The 15,540-nt window shown below is 52.6% G+C and overlaps 3 protein-coding genes across 3 annotated transcripts; 2 read left to right on the top strand and 1 right to left on the bottom strand.

Annotated features, from left to right (window-relative positions):
* Positions 1-3,834: 3,834 nt before the first annotated feature.
* BO66DRAFT_107136 (uncharacterized protein) lies at positions 3,835-5,943 on the top strand. Its single transcript, XM_025641800.1, has 3 exons — positions 3,835-4,143; positions 4,216-4,389; positions 4,446-5,943. The coding sequence occupies exons 1-3, from the start codon at positions 4,068-4,070 to the stop codon at positions 5,783-5,785; spliced, it is 1,590 nt and encodes a 529-aa protein (XP_025508264.1). The 5' UTR covers positions 3,835-4,067; the 3' UTR covers positions 5,786-5,943.
* Positions 5,944-8,540: 2,597 nt separating this feature from the next.
* BO66DRAFT_434246 (uncharacterized protein) lies at positions 8,541-11,183 on the bottom strand (the record flags this gene model as incomplete). The annotated part of the gene is made up of 1 exon (XM_025650767.1): positions 8,541-11,183. One exon carries the CDS (start codon positions 11,181-11,183, stop codon positions 8,541-8,543), a length of 2,643 nt encoding a protein of 880 aa, XP_025508263.1.
* A 1,371-nt stretch (positions 11,184-12,554) lies between these two features.
* On the top strand, positions 12,555-14,748 carry BO66DRAFT_387894 (cation:proton antiporter). Its single transcript, XM_025646423.1, has 2 exons — positions 12,555-13,863; positions 13,915-14,748. The coding sequence occupies exons 1-2, from the start codon at positions 12,769-12,771 to the stop codon at positions 14,623-14,625; spliced, it is 1,806 nt and encodes a 601-aa protein (XP_025508262.1). The 5' UTR covers positions 12,555-12,768; the 3' UTR covers positions 14,626-14,748.
* The last annotated feature ends 792 nt before the right edge of the window (positions 14,749-15,540 follow it).

Here is a 15,540-nt window from a genome sequence, read left to right as displayed (position 1 = left end):
TTCGGCTATTTTTATTGTTGGCTGGGAGGCGCCGAGTTGAAGATGGACCGGGGTTAGTTACTGGTACTTGTAGTAGCCGATTCCACCCCTCTGGCCCTGCCGCAGCGTCGGATTGTGTGCCAGGGCGGCCTGCACATATATGAAGCTATACATGCCTTCGAAGCATCTGCTGGCGTGAACCACGATATTTGCCCATCTATTCTTCATCTGCCCAGCTGTCTGTTCGGCTGATACGAAGTAGCGCCTGGGGCCATACGAAGCAGTAATTTAGCCACATTGCCAGGGCCCGTCTTCACAAGGGCCCCGAAGGGACCCGACTGATCCTTGAAATGGTCAGTTTCATTGGTGGAGGGACAATCCACCAGCATCGTGTAGATCAGGCCCCGCCGCATGACCGACCGACAAGGACAAAGCTGCAGTTGCCCCAAAGCAGAAACTGTGACGCCATCCCGCAGTCCCCAACAACTCGTGATGTTCAACGATGGGATTTCAAAGTCTCGACGACTTGTTAAACAGATCTGAAGACATAACAGACATCTGGCTGATCGTGATGTGAGGCAATATCGATTGAGTGATCTCAAGAAGAGCCTCCTCTAGATCTTTGCCAGGCAAACCTGAAGAGAAACAAGTATCTCGACCCTGGATTGCGATGCGCGGTGCAATGGAGATCCTCAATACCAGGAACCTGGCCTGGGCAGGTCATTATTCCGCGGCCGGCGGTCCGCGTTGCCTACAGACGGTTCGCCCTGGTACAATACCAATACATCCATCTCCTTTACGCCGACTTTACGCAGGGCCTGAGCCTACTTTACCTAACTGAATCTGAGAACGATCACGCAGCCAGGAGGATTCTCGATCGAGACAATTTCAAGAACGTAGCACTGCAGGGGCCGGAACTACCGACAATTCAACCTGGCTCCATTACTGAGCACCGGAGCCATTGAATAAGAGTGTCAGCCTCCAGACTGCACGTTGGCTAGTGCACGCACAAAGGTACGGCATACACTGTATTGTGCACTCCGTTGTCAGGGCTGATTGATGCATGCAAGACTCGACTTTAATTATCTACCTAGTATCTGTCTTGGGTCCATGCTATCGAAATCAACCGTGGGTAAAGTGGCAGTCAGCCAGTGTCTTCTCCATCCGCACGTTCCTATTTTCCGCCAACAACTTTTGTTGAATGGCTGGCCGGAACAAATTTTTATTTCCCCCTCGGACTGCATGGAAGGTTTAAATCCTCTTTTCTAGAACTTTTGACTGGAGTGAGCGTGGCAAATATTCTCTTTCATTGATCTGGCCGACTACCACTGGATGCTGTACTTTTTCTCTTTCCCAAGGCAACAGGCGTGAGCGCACGGAAATCATTGGATCGGAATCTCGATTCAGGGATCCCACCAGTACATACATACAGTATTGACTTACACTGCAGTAGTCTGTCTGCTGGCGCCAGCCGATTTGGTTCACCCACTGAAACAACTGTCAGGGCCTCGTTCGTCGCAGCAACAGGCTCCTTGGTCAGCCACCACTACTTATACAACACATATGACTTTATCTGTCTGCCTCTGACTCGCCGTATGTCTGTGACTTGATGGGTAAAAGGCCGGTCTGCCCGTCTGGGTAAAAGAATCCCACCCAACGGGCCACCGCCAGGTAAACCATTGTGGTTGTGGTCAACCGGGCCGGTTGCTTTGCTCTGCCCCAGGAATTCCGTAACGGGATCCATCGGTCACCCGACAGAGTTTGGTTCGCCCTTATGAACAAGCCTCCGTAAAACCAATTGAGGTCTCCATCTTTCTGGCTCCCAGTGCCCACCCCCCTCTCTTAACCCTCTTTAACCCGCATGTTCGAGCCCTAATCTAAGACCTAAGGCCCGAAGAGGGTATTCTCCGTGCCTTATCATTATCTCCTGCACGCAAGCTAACGATTTTCAGTGGGGCTAGCTTGAGGGTGGGCGTGAAGCGCGGGTTTAAACAACGGTCTAGTCATTGGAGTTGAGAATATTGGCAATTGTGGAGGAGAGAGAGAGAGAGAGAGAGAGAGAGAGAGAGAGAGAGAGAGAGAAATCCGGATGGGAGAAAGGAAACAGGCAGCACAAAGGAGAACCTCCAATGCAACAACCGGATTGAAAGTGTCGGGAGATCTCTCCTTGCATTGGGGTCTATGTACGGAGTACTCCGTACTGTGCATTGTTCGAGTTTGAGATTGCAATTGCAGCTAAAATGCTTAGGTTTTGGTCATTTTCTTTTTCGTTGTGAAGACCGTAGCTGTAAGTCACAGCTCCGACACCTCTTACCCTTCTGGTGGTAGCTGCAGTGCACCAGGGCGAGAGCATTGGTAGGGTGTAAACTTGCATTGCATGCCTCGGAGAGACCTCTCTGTTTGAGACAGGCATGTCGGTTGCGGAGGAGGGGGGAAGAGAAAAGGGCTAGCTAGGATGGGACGAGACCGCTTTGACGTACGACGCAAGTACCACTGCCATGGTGAATGTGTGCTCTGCCATCATTGCGAATGTTGATCGAGCTGATGGTGATTCGAGATGACAAGGCAAGACAAGACAGGACAGGACAGGACAGGACAACCAAACAGAACATTTACCAGTTCTATACTGTCTGGTATGTCTCATTTAGCCACAAGGCTGACATCCAGGATCGCGTACCTGAAGTCACTAAGAACAGATTCGTTTCGTGTGTGACTTTGTGTGTGCACAGTGCCTACATTTCTTTCACACGAGGCTCGTCAAACGGTCAAACACACACACACGCGCGGAGTAAAACCCATGGAACTGGGAAACGGATGGTGGAGCGACAGAGAATCAAGATTTTTCATAGCTGGTGAGTTTGCCGAGGAGAAATACTAAGTGATTTAGTCGATGGTTTGGCGCAAGACAGATCAACAATATCATTATTAGTACGGAGTACTTCAGCAGCAAGATCATTATCATCCCTGCCATCATCTGCACCATCAACATCATTTTCAGCTCGTCAGAATTGACCAGAAATGATCTTGACTGGGGCAACATGTAGGAAAGTCAAAGTACTGTAGTTACAGGAAGTAGTAACTTAACTAACTTCAACTTCATACAACTCCGAACCGGGTAAGATTGTTACCAAAAATACATTCATTACTCTAGTTTCTTCTTCTTGAGGAGAGCAAAGAGACCAAAGATGTCACTCCCTTGCGGCCGCCGAATTGTTCCACTTTCACACTCGCCGCTCTGTGGATTGAAGGCTCCCCCCCCCAAAGAGGTCTGTCTGACTACTTCTTCCCGCTTTCCCCTCTCCCGTTTCCCCCCCCCCTTCTCTTTCTCTTCTTCTTCCTCTTTTCACAGGGTTACGTTCGCAACTCTGCCTTCAGATCGATCGCTTTTTCCCTTTATCTTGGCCGCCACAGCCGGTATTTGGTGTCCTGTCTCACGGCCGGCGCCAAACGGTGCGTAGGCTTTGGCCCCCCCCTCCTCTTCCCTCAATCCTCTTCTCTTTCTCTCTTATTGAGATTTTCCCGCTTCTTTTCTTTCCCACCCGTTGTGGTTATATGTTTGTGCCTCGTTTAAGACGATATCTGTTCTCGCTACGGAATCAACTCCTTTACTGCCTACTCTAGCACCTGAGTGTTGCGCTGTGCAGAAGAAAAGAAAGACGAAACTCACTACCGCTATCCCGTCGCACATTGCGCCCATTGGCAATTGAAAGCACCGGTAGTCGGTATCGACGTTGAAACCTCAGTTGCGATTCAACCCCTTTGACAGGTGAAAAACGGCGTTTCTGTGACTCGGTCTGGTACAATTTGGGATATTCCCCGGAGATACCCCTGCTTTGTTGGAGTTTTCCTTGGTTTCTGTTGGTCCGATTTTCACGACGGACCACATACCTATACCTCGAATTCTCGCCTTGACGGCCCTTTTCCTTCTCCCCCGACAGGTCTTCCTGTTCGGCTTATATCATATATCATAAACTCAAAAAAGGAAGAGAGGCGCGAGACTTCTCTTCCCCCGCTCTCAATTACACACCCGATTCTATACTACCTCTTGTCGCGAATCATCGCATGTTCCTCACCCAGTAACCGCGGCGATGCTTATCGATGGCGAGAAGTGGGCTTGTGAAGCTTGCGTCCGGGGTCACCGGGTCAGCAGCTGTCACCACAGTGGTAGGTGGTCCATGCGGACGTCCTCCGCTTCGAGTCGTGCGATCGCGTTGTTCGCTAACCTTGCTGCTGCAGACCGCCCCTTGACCCACATCAACAAAAAAGGCCGCCCAGTCTCTCAATGCGCTCACTGTCGCGGCCTACGCAAGTCACGGACAACCCACACCAAGTGCGAGTGTGGTGATAAGAAAAAACATAGCCACAAGAATGACACAGATCCCCATGCTGCTGATAAGCGGGATCTCAAGCGTGAGCATGATGGTGTTGGTAGATCGGTTCATTGTTTTCTGATATGGATTTTACAGAGGACTCCCGTCCGAGATGTGGCTGCACTCATGGACAGCGCTGTACTTGCGCGCTGAAAAAGGAACCCCACCTGGATACCGTCCCGGAAACCGGCCTTCCGCCGCCGCCAGCCACGGCTTTGTTGGATCAGCCCAAGAAGCCTCAGCTGACGTCGACCAAATCGGAGAGCACTCTCACCGTTTTCCGCGATGGTCACCACAAACCGGCTCACAAGCATAATGACATGGCTCACAAGTGTGGTCTGCCCTACACGATACCTCGTTCCCACACCATTCATTCGACGACCGACGTGGCTCGCCGCTCGGTTGACCACCTTCCTCTGGCCCAGCAGACCTTGCTTAACGAATGTCTGGCGAACCAGCAGCCCCCCGAGCAGTTGACCAGCCACCGACTCCATCGCCGGGTCAAGTCCGAACATGGGTCTCCGGAGAGTGCCCCCGTCGTGCCGCCGAACGCTGTTTCGACGACTGTTCCCCCACTCGACCTCTCGTCGTTTTTCCCACCACCCCAGACTATGGAGAAGCCCAGCGACATTAGTGTCCCCGGACCGGTCTCCACCATGCCCATGGCGAAGACTCCCTTGGATCAGCTGGTGACCAGCGGCTTGCCTGTCTCGTCATATTCTACTTTCCCAACAACAGCCACGTCTCCTGTCAATTGCATGGCCTTCCAAGATCCTTATAAGGAGGCCTACTTTACCTCGCCGGACAGCGACATGCCCATTGGATTCAGCGCTCCCCCTGTGGACTGGTCGAGCTTTCCCCTGTATTCGGACGTCCCGGCCGCGGCCAGCACGCAAGCTCCCTCCTACGCAAGCTTCGACTATAATGCAATGGCCCCTGGCTTTCCGGCCCCTTCTTCATCTGGAGACATCTCTGAAGTGGACGATTTTGCCCCTCTCTCTGGTCTCGGCCGTACGGGCAGTGATCTCCACGACTTAACCAGTGTGAGCGAAGGCTCGGACATTGACCATTATCGGATCAGCTCGGCGTCGTCATTCATCGGTCTGCCCCAAGCTCAGCTGCTGTCATCCAATAATCTCGAGTCGATCGACATCGACGACTTCCTCAAGTCGGCCAACGAATCCACCGCTGCGCTTGAGCATCAGCTCCAGGCGAACATGGGGATGGAGTCCAAGCCTCTCCCCTCGCAAGATGCCTTTGTTGCCATGTCGACTCCTGAAGCGTACAAACCCATGACCACCCCGACGGCCAGCATGCCCATGACAACGTCTGCAGCGGATTCGATGTGGCCTGTGGGGCTGTACGATTCCAGCGCGACCTCGATGGACGAGAACAACACGGAGGCCAACTTCTTCGTGCAACCCTGGGTGCAGTAAGGGTTCAATTACCGATAGTCCTTGTGGTCTGCTAGCAGCACCTTACCACCACCTCCACACCGTCTGAGTGACGACCACCAACGTCTTCATGACCTTGATGAGAGATGATGATAAATGCCTGATTCTTATTGTTCGATTAGCCCGGTCCGCGAGTGACACTAAACTATAGCATCAATTGATCTAAAGATTTACTTTTTTTGGATTATGCGTCCGTTTGTTCTCTTGAGTTTATAGACTCTGTCAGCGGCGACAGTTTCACAGTCTGTCTGTGGCCATCCATTTACATCACATAACGTACATACTAGTCATATAGATATCATATCTGACCAATAGACCTGTTTGCTGGCACTGACCATCCATTAAGGAAACACGTTCCGGGTATGAGATCACACTGAGTAGTTACTGTACCTCGTCCCGAAACAAACCGTGTATAAGCTTGACTCCACCGGGTTGGACTCAGCAAAACGCAGAACGTAGCGGTGAGCCTCACAGGTACTCCCCGGGAGCTCAGAGCAGCGGTGTAATAGCAGGTAGATACGTATGCATTATGCAGCTTGCAGTACAGGAGGTATGCGTATGCCATCCATCCGTCCAGCTCCATCCTTCCATTCAAAGATGACTGACCTATCCAGAAACCAACCAATGACCGTCCTTGCCGAATAGCCGGGTGTCTTTCTCGAGACATTGCGTTTCTTTGCAGTGTTTGCTCTTGTTACACTGTCGCGGTCGATTTGTGCGACGTCGCGCCGGCGGCCGTCTGGGATGGTCGGTGTATTCCGTGGACTGTGTGGCTGGGCTGAGGGAGAAACCGTATACATATACTAGCCTGAAGGTATACACCTGTTTCCCTTTGGGGAGGGGAGGTAAGGGGGTATTGGGTGTGTGTAATCCTTTTCGGGGCTTCAAATCACCGATTTAGATGCCCATTCTGATATCGCCTGTCGCTTGGGAGGGTCGACCCAGACGAGTTGTAACCGTGCGGGTTCTTGATCAGGAAGGTTGGTTATGCATATGCACTTTACAGTAAGCGCGGAAGGAATGGTAAGTTAAGTCAGCTTCTGCTTTCAACCCTATAGCTAGCTACAGTTTCAGTACTATTCGTCTTGGTGTGTGGTGCGGATGTACTGTATAACTTGTTCCGGGGCACTATTTGTATACCGGACTTGTGAGATAGCCTCAACTTGTTAGTTCCATCCATTTCCACCCCGTACTGTCACCATACATGGCCCAAAACCCAGCAACTCGAATCAATCACTGACTGACTCATACACACGCACCGCCCCAGCGATATTGCCAATCCAACCACCGGTAGGGATTCTCGAACTCGTCAGTGTGATTGTGCTTCATCGTAGTCTAAGTTACCGGGCTTACTCCGCACTCCCTGAAAGGAACCAGAAAGCCAAGTCCCGACAAGCCTTACACCACGAAAGCTTGTTGGCGGTCCCTTGCATTTAGAGGGGAAGGAAGAGGGGGGGTTGGGGTTGGGGTTGGGGTTGGACTGTTGGAACCTCCTAAGAAAAAAACAGGGGAGCAGCAGCAGCAGCAGCAGCCGGGGGATGGGAGGTCGAGGAGGTCGAGGAGGAGGAGGAGGAGGGCTTATGCATGGATGTACTCCGTACTGTGCTGTATGCAGGCCGGGTGGAGTCGATGATGGGATGGATGGGTGCGTCTGTGGATGGATTGGAGGCGGTAAATGCCTCACTCACCATACGGTTTGGTCCGGGAATCGATCTGTCTTTTGGGGGGAGGGGAGCGGTCTGTGCTGTGGGTGGGTTTGTGTTTTACTGGTCTGAATATACCGATAGGTACGGTACACATTGGGATGGGGAGTAAGCATACGAGAGGATGTAGTTGTAGATTGGTTCTTTGTGCATGGTACTCCGCACTGTGCTATATATTTTGGATAGGTGGTTTGGGGTGACAATTTTGTGGTATATCACAAGTTATAAGTTGGGCAGTTGAGTGGCTACATAATTGAATTGTACATTTCATGTTCTATATTTTGTGATCTATATAATCAACCTTCCAGTAGTATATTATTAAAAACACAGTATTGTACATTGCTCTCCAAGTGGTTGAACCGTGTCACGATTGACTGCTTCATAAATGACAGCTCCAGTACCATACATGCTGATCGGAGCAGGACCCGTACAATAAAGCCTTGAACTGCACCTACCAAAATAAGAACGTGGCCAGATGTGTATTACGTATAGTATGGGTTGCAAGGCTGCGATGTCCGATTACTAACTGACAGACAGGCTCACAGTTCTCAAGATAAGTTCTGTCTCTGTACCTGTGTGGCCACCCCCGAAGGCGAGGCGAACAGATCATAAACTCTCCGGGAGCCTTGGAAGTCTGTGTGCTTGTTATCTCAAGCAAGCCCGCACGGTTGTTTCATCCCACTGCACACTGCCGAGGAAGACAAGTCGTGCATACGTCGTTAGTTACTACCCTATACGCCGGAGGAATCTGTCCCAGAGTCGTCCTTCCTACTCCCTTGCGTCAGAAGATTCCTGGTTGCTGAGCTCTGTGGACCTAAGTCTTGTTTACATGGAGTGTTTACAAGATTCTGGCGCTTTCGAGATAACATTGACAGTTCAATTCAACCAATTAGGGGCTTATTAATTCCATTACATATTATGAGCTAATTAGACATAGAATGTTAGTACAGCGCCGAAGCTGCCAAGAAAGTACAAGAGAGCTTACAAATATCAACTAGGATCCCCACATTCTTCCCGAAGGCTCGGCCGTTGCCTCAGTGTCCTTGCCCTTGCCCTTGCCCTTGGCCTTGCCCTTGGGCCTGAGAGTGTCCTTGAGTCTGGCTCTTTCCTTGGGCCTGCCCTTGGCCCTGAGCGTAATCTTGAGTCGGGTTCTGTCCTTGCTGAGCGGACCCGTGAGTCTGTCCCTGTCCTTGGGTCTGTTGTCCTTGGGTCTGTGCCTTTCCTTGGCCTTGGCTCTGAGCAGAACCTTGACTGGGCTTCTGCCCCTGTCCCTGGGTCTGTGGCTGTCCCTGGGCCTGACTCTTTCCTTGGGGTTGGCTCTGTCCTTGGCTTTGGCTTTGGGCGGAGGCTTGACCTGGCTTTTGTCCCTGTCCCTGGGCCTGTGCTTGACCTTGGCCCTGAGCATATCCTTGAGTCGGGTTCTGTCCTTGGCCCTCGGTCTGAGCGGATCCGTGAGTCTGTCCCTGTGCCTGGGTCTGTCCCTTTCCTTGAGTTTGGCTCTGTCCTTGACCTTGGCCCGCGGCGGAACCTTGGCTTGGCTTTTGTGCCTGGGTCTGGCTCTTTCCTTGGGTCTGCCCTTGTCCCTGGGTCTGGCTCTTGCCCTGTGCCTGCCCCTGTCCTTGGGGTTGTGCCTGCCCAGGCTGAGATTTCCCAGATCCAGCAGCGTACGAACCGCCTTGAGGAGTTTGGCCGGAGCTCGTGGTGTGACCGGATGGTGATGCGGCGCCCTTCGATTGACCTGCGGAAGATTTTCCAGTACCGCCGGTAGTCTGGCCCTGGGTGTCCGGGCCTGCCATAGGCCCGTTGTAGACAGGATCGCCCCCTGGGCCGACGCCGCTGGAATAGCCTTGAGAGGCGGAGCTCTGGCCTTGAGGAGAAGAGCTTCCGTATCCAGCTGACTGACCCTGAGGGGTGGAGCTCCCGTATCCAGATGACTGACCCTGAGGGATCGAGCTGGTAGATCCCGAAGACTGGCCTTGGGGAGCGGAGCTACCGTAAGCCGATGATTGACCCTGAGGAGTAGAGGCTCCAGAGCTAGAGCCGGAAGACTGGCCTTGCGGAGTAGAGCTGCCGTAATTGGAGGGCTGGCTTTGAGCAATGGTTCCAAGGTATCCAGCAGCTGCAGATTGACCCTTTGGCACAGTGCCAACATAGCTTGAAGCTACAGAACCTTTGGGGTTGGATTGACTGGCACTAGCCGGAGCAGCGGCCTGGGTCTGAGAGGGAAAACCTCCCGTGTAGCTCGAAGGAGTCGACTCATCATAGTCACCAGATGCTGTTCCGACAGGGTTGTAGCCCGGGGGAAGCAATTCTCCAGCGGCATCCAGACCATACTGGTCGGCGAGTTGGGAACCGATCAACTCAGGATCCACAGATTGACCTTGAGGAACGGATGCGCTTCCGGTGTTAGGGGACTGAACCTTGGGCCGTGTTCCGCTAGGCGTGCCGTTGCTTGTAGTCGAACCAGGGCGAGTGGATTGGTCCTGGGGACGCGCGCCATTGGATGCGCCAGTGTTCGCAGAGCCCTTAGATGCTCCGGTGCTGGCAGACTGGCTTTGAGGGCGTCCTTCACTAGGTTTTCCTGCCGTCGCGCTTGATCCGTCCGAGCCAGGTTGTCTCCGAGGATACGCGCTGTTGGTTCCAGTGTTTGTGGATGGAACCACTGGAGCCGAATTGTCTTGGGGACGTGCACCGCTAGATGCTCCTTTGTTCGAAGTGGAACTCTGAGGACGCCCTGCGGCAGAGGCGCCGGTATTGGAAGTTGAGCCCTGTTGCGCTGTTTGTCCCTGGGGCCGGACGCCACTAGATGCTCCAGTGTTAGGGGTTGAACCCTGCGATGACGTTTGTCCTTGAGGACGCGCTCCAGTAGATACACCGTTGTTCGCAGTCGATCCTTGAGGGGCCACTTGAACACCCGGGAAATTCCCAGTGGCTGGCACAGATCCGCTGCTGGAACTTTGCGGGACAGGTTGCCCGTATTGAGCCGATTGGTCATTGGCCGTGGATTGTCCGAAGGGGTTCAATTGTCCGAAGGGAAACGCCTGGTCGGAGGATGTAGAAGCACCAAATCCTGAGGATTGACCGTAAGGCGTAGGCTGAGTCGCCGAGTTCGCACCGCTGTATGCGGCAGTGCTCGTAGCCGAGGCTGGGTGAGTCGGCTGGCTTTGAGACGGGGCGCTCGGGAGGCCAGTGTTCTGACCTCCAGGGGCCGTTTGTCCGTAGGGGCTAGGCTGGCTTTGACTAGATAGACTGCTGTAACCGCCAGAGCTTTGACCTCCAACACTAGGATGGTCTCCGGCAGCCGTGGTAGTCGGAGAACTCGCCGGTTTCGTGGTCGTAGGGCTTGCAGAGGTGCTGGAAGCGCCCGCGGCGGTTGCTGCGGTAGTGGTGGGTGGAAAACCGTTGACAGCAGCTCCGTTGATCATCGCTGGAGCATGATAGTTGGCGGGACCGAGTTCCTTTGCCGCAGAGCTAGGCGCGGAAATAGGTACTCTCAACAAAGAGCTGCTGGGTGGGACAGGCACAGAGGCCGACGAAACTGCGGCAGAGCTGGACCACTGGACAGCATGACTTGAGGACGGTGTCGGGGAGGCTCGCTTCTCAAATGCATCATGAAGGGGCAGGGCCATGATGGAGCCGCAAAACCCCAGGATGAGATTCGCTGTCTGGACCTTCATGGCGAAGACTTGTTCCGAATACCAAGCGCTGTACCGAGAAGATCAACTCCTGTCTGAACGAGAACTACCCCAGTCCCCACACAAATGAAAGACAAGGGTCGGAAGTATAGCTGAAGGGGGACACGTCGTTCTGACAGAGCACGAGGGATCGAGCTCGAGCAATTTCAAGGGGAAACTGGATCTTAAATAGACCAAACAAGACAGTAGCTTGGTACTTCGGTTCTGTTTATGGCCTCTTGTCTGATGTTGTCCAACTCATGAACCCCTTGAATGCGGGTCCCTTGATAGCCAAACATTTGAGCTTCGACGCCATATGGTAGCCCCACTATGAAAGGGCACCGATCAATAGAAGGCTATCAGTGCAGTGAATAGTGGGAGTTGCTCAGGTTAGGCTAGCACGTCATAGAATCAGCCTTTCCTGATACAATGCTCAACGATCGAATGAGGCAAGCGGAACACATACCTCTTGGCCTAGGGCAACCACGGCCAGAAGAGGACAGACACCCAGGGTAAACAATCAGCTAAGCTGCCCTGCGTTGGTCGGCCTCGAGCCGTCAAGTATTTCCCAAACCTATTGCCAATCTGGGCCTAGTATAGGCCAATGGATTCCTGGTGCAGATCATGTTCTTTTTGATTCCTTAGGCCCGTATTGTAGCCATTGGAATGTAGTATTTCACACATATTTTGTATGTTTATGGCATCCCTTGATTCCTGGAGTACGTAGACTTTCAGGAACACAGAGCTTGGGTTCTTTGTTCTATTCAGAATTGAGTTTCACAGTTCAGTCTATAGGCCAATTGATAGACCAATCTTCATTGACTTGGTACCTTGAAGTAGTCAATGATCATCCGATCACGGATCAGGCTCATGTGGTACAGAACACCTAACCGCTGCCATTGACAGGCACGACAAGAGCGACGAATGAAAGAGGCTAAACGCAAGCCCTGACACTTGGAGTATTGCTTTGTCTTTGTTGGGTCAAGCCAGCGATGTGCAGCAGTTGGACGGCGCCCAGTGCCGCTCAAGATGTGTTGGGCTGGCGGGATTCAAGGGTAATTGTCTCGGTGTTGAAGATGAGCATCAGCGACCTGCTGAGTCGAGGAGTTAGTCACTTGAAGTGACCGCGCGGTGTTCTCTCCCAATCATAATAAACATGGACCACGACACAGTGAGAGTACTAGGTACTAAGCCATCTGGGGGTAGGAGTATTGAACTGCACTTGCTATAAATTAGAGAAAGCGGTAAGCGGAAGGTGGATTCAAGGCGGAAGGCGGAAATCGGAACCTTGAAGTGTGGGGTGGGGTGGCCAAGCCCCGGGATCTTGGCAGAAATCACCCACCACCTTCCAAGTTTCGTCGATCAACTGCCATCATAATTATCACCACTCGTGCAAATACCTCAGAACAAGAGCTCTTAAGCTACTCAAACTCGTACCAAAGGACAGTAAAAGCTCATCGATGGAGTCCTCTAACCGCAAAAGCTCAACTCTCAATCACCGCAAACAATCATTTGCCTGACATATAGGCCTCCCAGCCATCTTTCTTATTATAAAGATCCGACCATCCAGTATCGTGCCATTATCACCATGAGCTCCCCTGAAACCGCATTTGCCTACGAGGAGCCCTCCATCCACACCATTCTCAATCAATCCGGCTTCCTGCTAGTCCTCAATCTGGTCAACGTCTGCCTGGACAAACTGCTCTACTGCGGGCTTATCGGCCAGCTCTTCATCGGCATTCTCTGGGGTACTCCCGGGGCGAAATGGCTCAGCGACGACGCGGAGACCGTGATTCAGCAGCTCGGGTACCTGGGCTTAATTCTGTTGGTCTATGAAGGAGGTCTCTCGACTTCACTCTCTTCGCTGCGAGCGAACCTCTTCCTTTCGGTCGCCGTGGCATTGACCGGGATCGCTACCCCCATGGCTCTCTCCTTCATCCTCATGGAACTGGTCTCAGCGACTCCCTTGCAAGCCTTTGCCGCTGGAGCGGCCCTCAGTGCGACCAGTCTGGGGACCACGTTTACCATTCTTTCCACCACGGACCTTGTCAAGACACGGCTGGGTGTTGTAACTACGAGTGCGGCGATGCTCGACGACGTTGTAGGGCTGGTGATGGTCCAGATCATCACGAACCTTGGTGGCGGTGGCGGCCATTCATTCAGTGCGGTGGCTGTCATTCGACCGATCTTCGTGTCGCTCGCCTTTGGTGTGGGCGTCGTGCTTGTCTGCCGGTTCGGTGTGACGCCTACCCTGCGGGTCCTCTTCATGCACCGCGACAAATTTCCCATTGCTGCGAAGACAGTCCAGTTCGCTTTCCTGGCTTATACGTGTCTCTTGGTGGGGCTGGTCGCTGGTGCTACCTACGCAGGGACATCCAGCTTGTTTGCTGCATATCTTGCGGGTGTCTCAGCGACGTGGATCAGTGACTTCTTCGAGCAAAGCTCAGCAGCCGAACATCACAGTCGTTTTGGATCTACTACTGGATACGAATTGAGGACCCAGAATGCCTCCCAGGAGCGTGCGTCCAGCCAGGGAAGTGTGACTTCCGAGCGGGATGGGCAAGGAAACCCCTCACAATCCGGTGGCATGAGCTCGTCTTGTGCAGAATATCCCACTGGCTCGCTGGTTTACGAGAGGTACTATGCGGAACCAGCCAAGAGAATCTTAATTCCGCTCTTCTTTGTAAGTCATGTTCACTCCCTATCTCACGATGACTCGACTGATGTAGGCCAGGCCTCGATCGGATTTGCTGTCCCAATCACGGAAATGTTCAGGGGTGATATTTTCTGGAGAGGGGTCATCTACGCCATTCTCATGTTCTTCGGGAAAGTCGTGACAGGTACCTGGCTGGTCAGATTTACCTTCGGGCCGGTGTCGAGCTTGGTTCGGACATTGACAGCATTCTTCTCCTACGTCAGACTGGCCTGTGCCCGTTCACCGCAGGCTACATCAGCAAAGGTGAAGAACAAGACGACAAAGAAAGAGAAAGCACGCTCGAGGGACTCGAACACTGTAGCCGCAGATCAATCCACAGATAAGGTCGCTGGTAGCGGTACATCGGCGTCGAACGGCAACAACTCTTCCCAGCGAGCTTCCGCCAGCTCAACTGCGAGAGATCATCCATGGCCTGAACGTGCTAGCTCGTCTAGCTCTCTTCCCCCCAAACCCAGATCTCTGTATCCATCGTCAATATTGGGTCTGGCAATGGTAGCGCGAGGGGAGATAGGCTATCTCATTGCGTCTCTCGCAGAATCGAAGGGGATCTTTGGTCAAGGCCCAACTGGCGGCTCTTCAGACACTTATCTGGTCGTCGTTTGGGCGATCTCGATCTGCACCCTTCTTGGTCCCATTTGTGTAGGTACGCTTGTCCGAAGGATAAAGACCCTGCAGCAACAGCGGATCAACTCGGGTGGCCCAGATCCGCTGGGCGTGTGGGGCATTTGATCACAGTGGTTGTCTATATGCGCTGGCGACCACCTAGTTAGGACTTGATGAGAAGTCCAGTTATGTGTTTCCGAGTTGCTGTATATAGAAGCAAGCAAGACATACATAAACTGTACAATGACACTGGAACATGAACATAGACCCCGAGTACAAAAATAGTAATGCAGATGAATATGTTGCCGGAGTTTAGGTAAGATCTGGCTGCGAGTTCTCTTCGGCACACGTTGGAAAATCAGCTCCACGAGTTGCAATGATTGACTTACGTCCTTCAGCTTGCGTAAGCCTTCGTTCAAAGCAAGTATACCTGACCAATACAGGTTATTATCGGGACAACTGGATGTTTGAGCGGGTCTAAGGAGGTGACTCGGGGATAAAGACCCTCTGTTCTTATTCTACATGCATATCCGATAAGCACATGCGGATGAAGCATTGGGTCAGAGATCGCACTAGATGACGATCGCTAGGCTGACCTCGTTCCCTGTCGCTGAGACGTCGGTAGCTGGCTAGAAATTCCGTGTCACAGGGAGTCATCGGTCATGTTTGAAAGATACGTTGGCTCCGATGCCGTTCGGTGACGGAACCGTTGATGCGGGCATCCACTATACCGCCAATCAGGTGTGCTTCTTGTGATTGCATATCAAGAGTGAGAACAATGTCTGATGACGATGTGCGACACATTTGTCATGATCTTAAAAACTGGGAGCAATTATGTGCTCTGCCTGGTACCGTCCTGGCATCACTGACTCGAATTGACTTCCAGGCACCGTCCCAGGATCCAAGCATTGGCAACCTTCAGGACTATTTACTCCGGAACGGTTTCCCGTGTGCTTGCGACGGAGGATGTACTCTGGATCAGTCGGCACTAAAGTTCCGCGTTACTCTAGGGAACAATCTGTTCAATAAATTTGTCGATGG

The sequence above is a fragment of the Aspergillus aculeatinus genome (assembly GCF_003184765.1).
Source record: "Aspergillus aculeatinus CBS 121060 unplaced genomic scaffold BO66scaffold_3, whole genome shotgun sequence".
Classification (NCBI taxonomy): domain Eukaryota; kingdom Fungi; phylum Ascomycota; class Eurotiomycetes; order Eurotiales; family Aspergillaceae; genus Aspergillus; species Aspergillus aculeatinus.
The sequence above is the reverse complement of the archived record's forward strand: the minus strand, read 5'-3'. Positions and strand labels throughout refer to the sequence as shown.

Excerpts from the sequence above, each read along its gene's own strand:
- BO66DRAFT_107136 (XM_025641800.1), top strand. The coding sequence starts at position 4,068 with ATGCTTATCGATGGCGAGAAGTGGGCTTGTGAAGCTTGCGTCCGGGGT. Across the intron at positions 4,144-4,215 it reads CAGCAGCTGTCACCACAGTG|ACCGCCCCTTGACCCACATC; the intron begins GTAGGTGGTCCA and ends TTGCTGCTGCAG. Across the intron at positions 4,390-4,445 it reads TGATAAGCGGGATCTCAAGC|AGGACTCCCGTCCGAGATGT; the intron begins GTGAGCATGATG and ends TGGATTTTACAG.
- BO66DRAFT_387894 (XM_025646423.1), top strand. The coding sequence starts at position 12,769 with ATGAGCTCCCCTGAAACCGCATTTGCCTACGAGGAGCCCTCCATCCAC. Across the intron at positions 13,864-13,914 it reads TCTTAATTCCGCTCTTCTTT|GCCTCGATCGGATTTGCTGT; the intron begins GTAAGTCATGTT and ends GATGTAGGCCAG.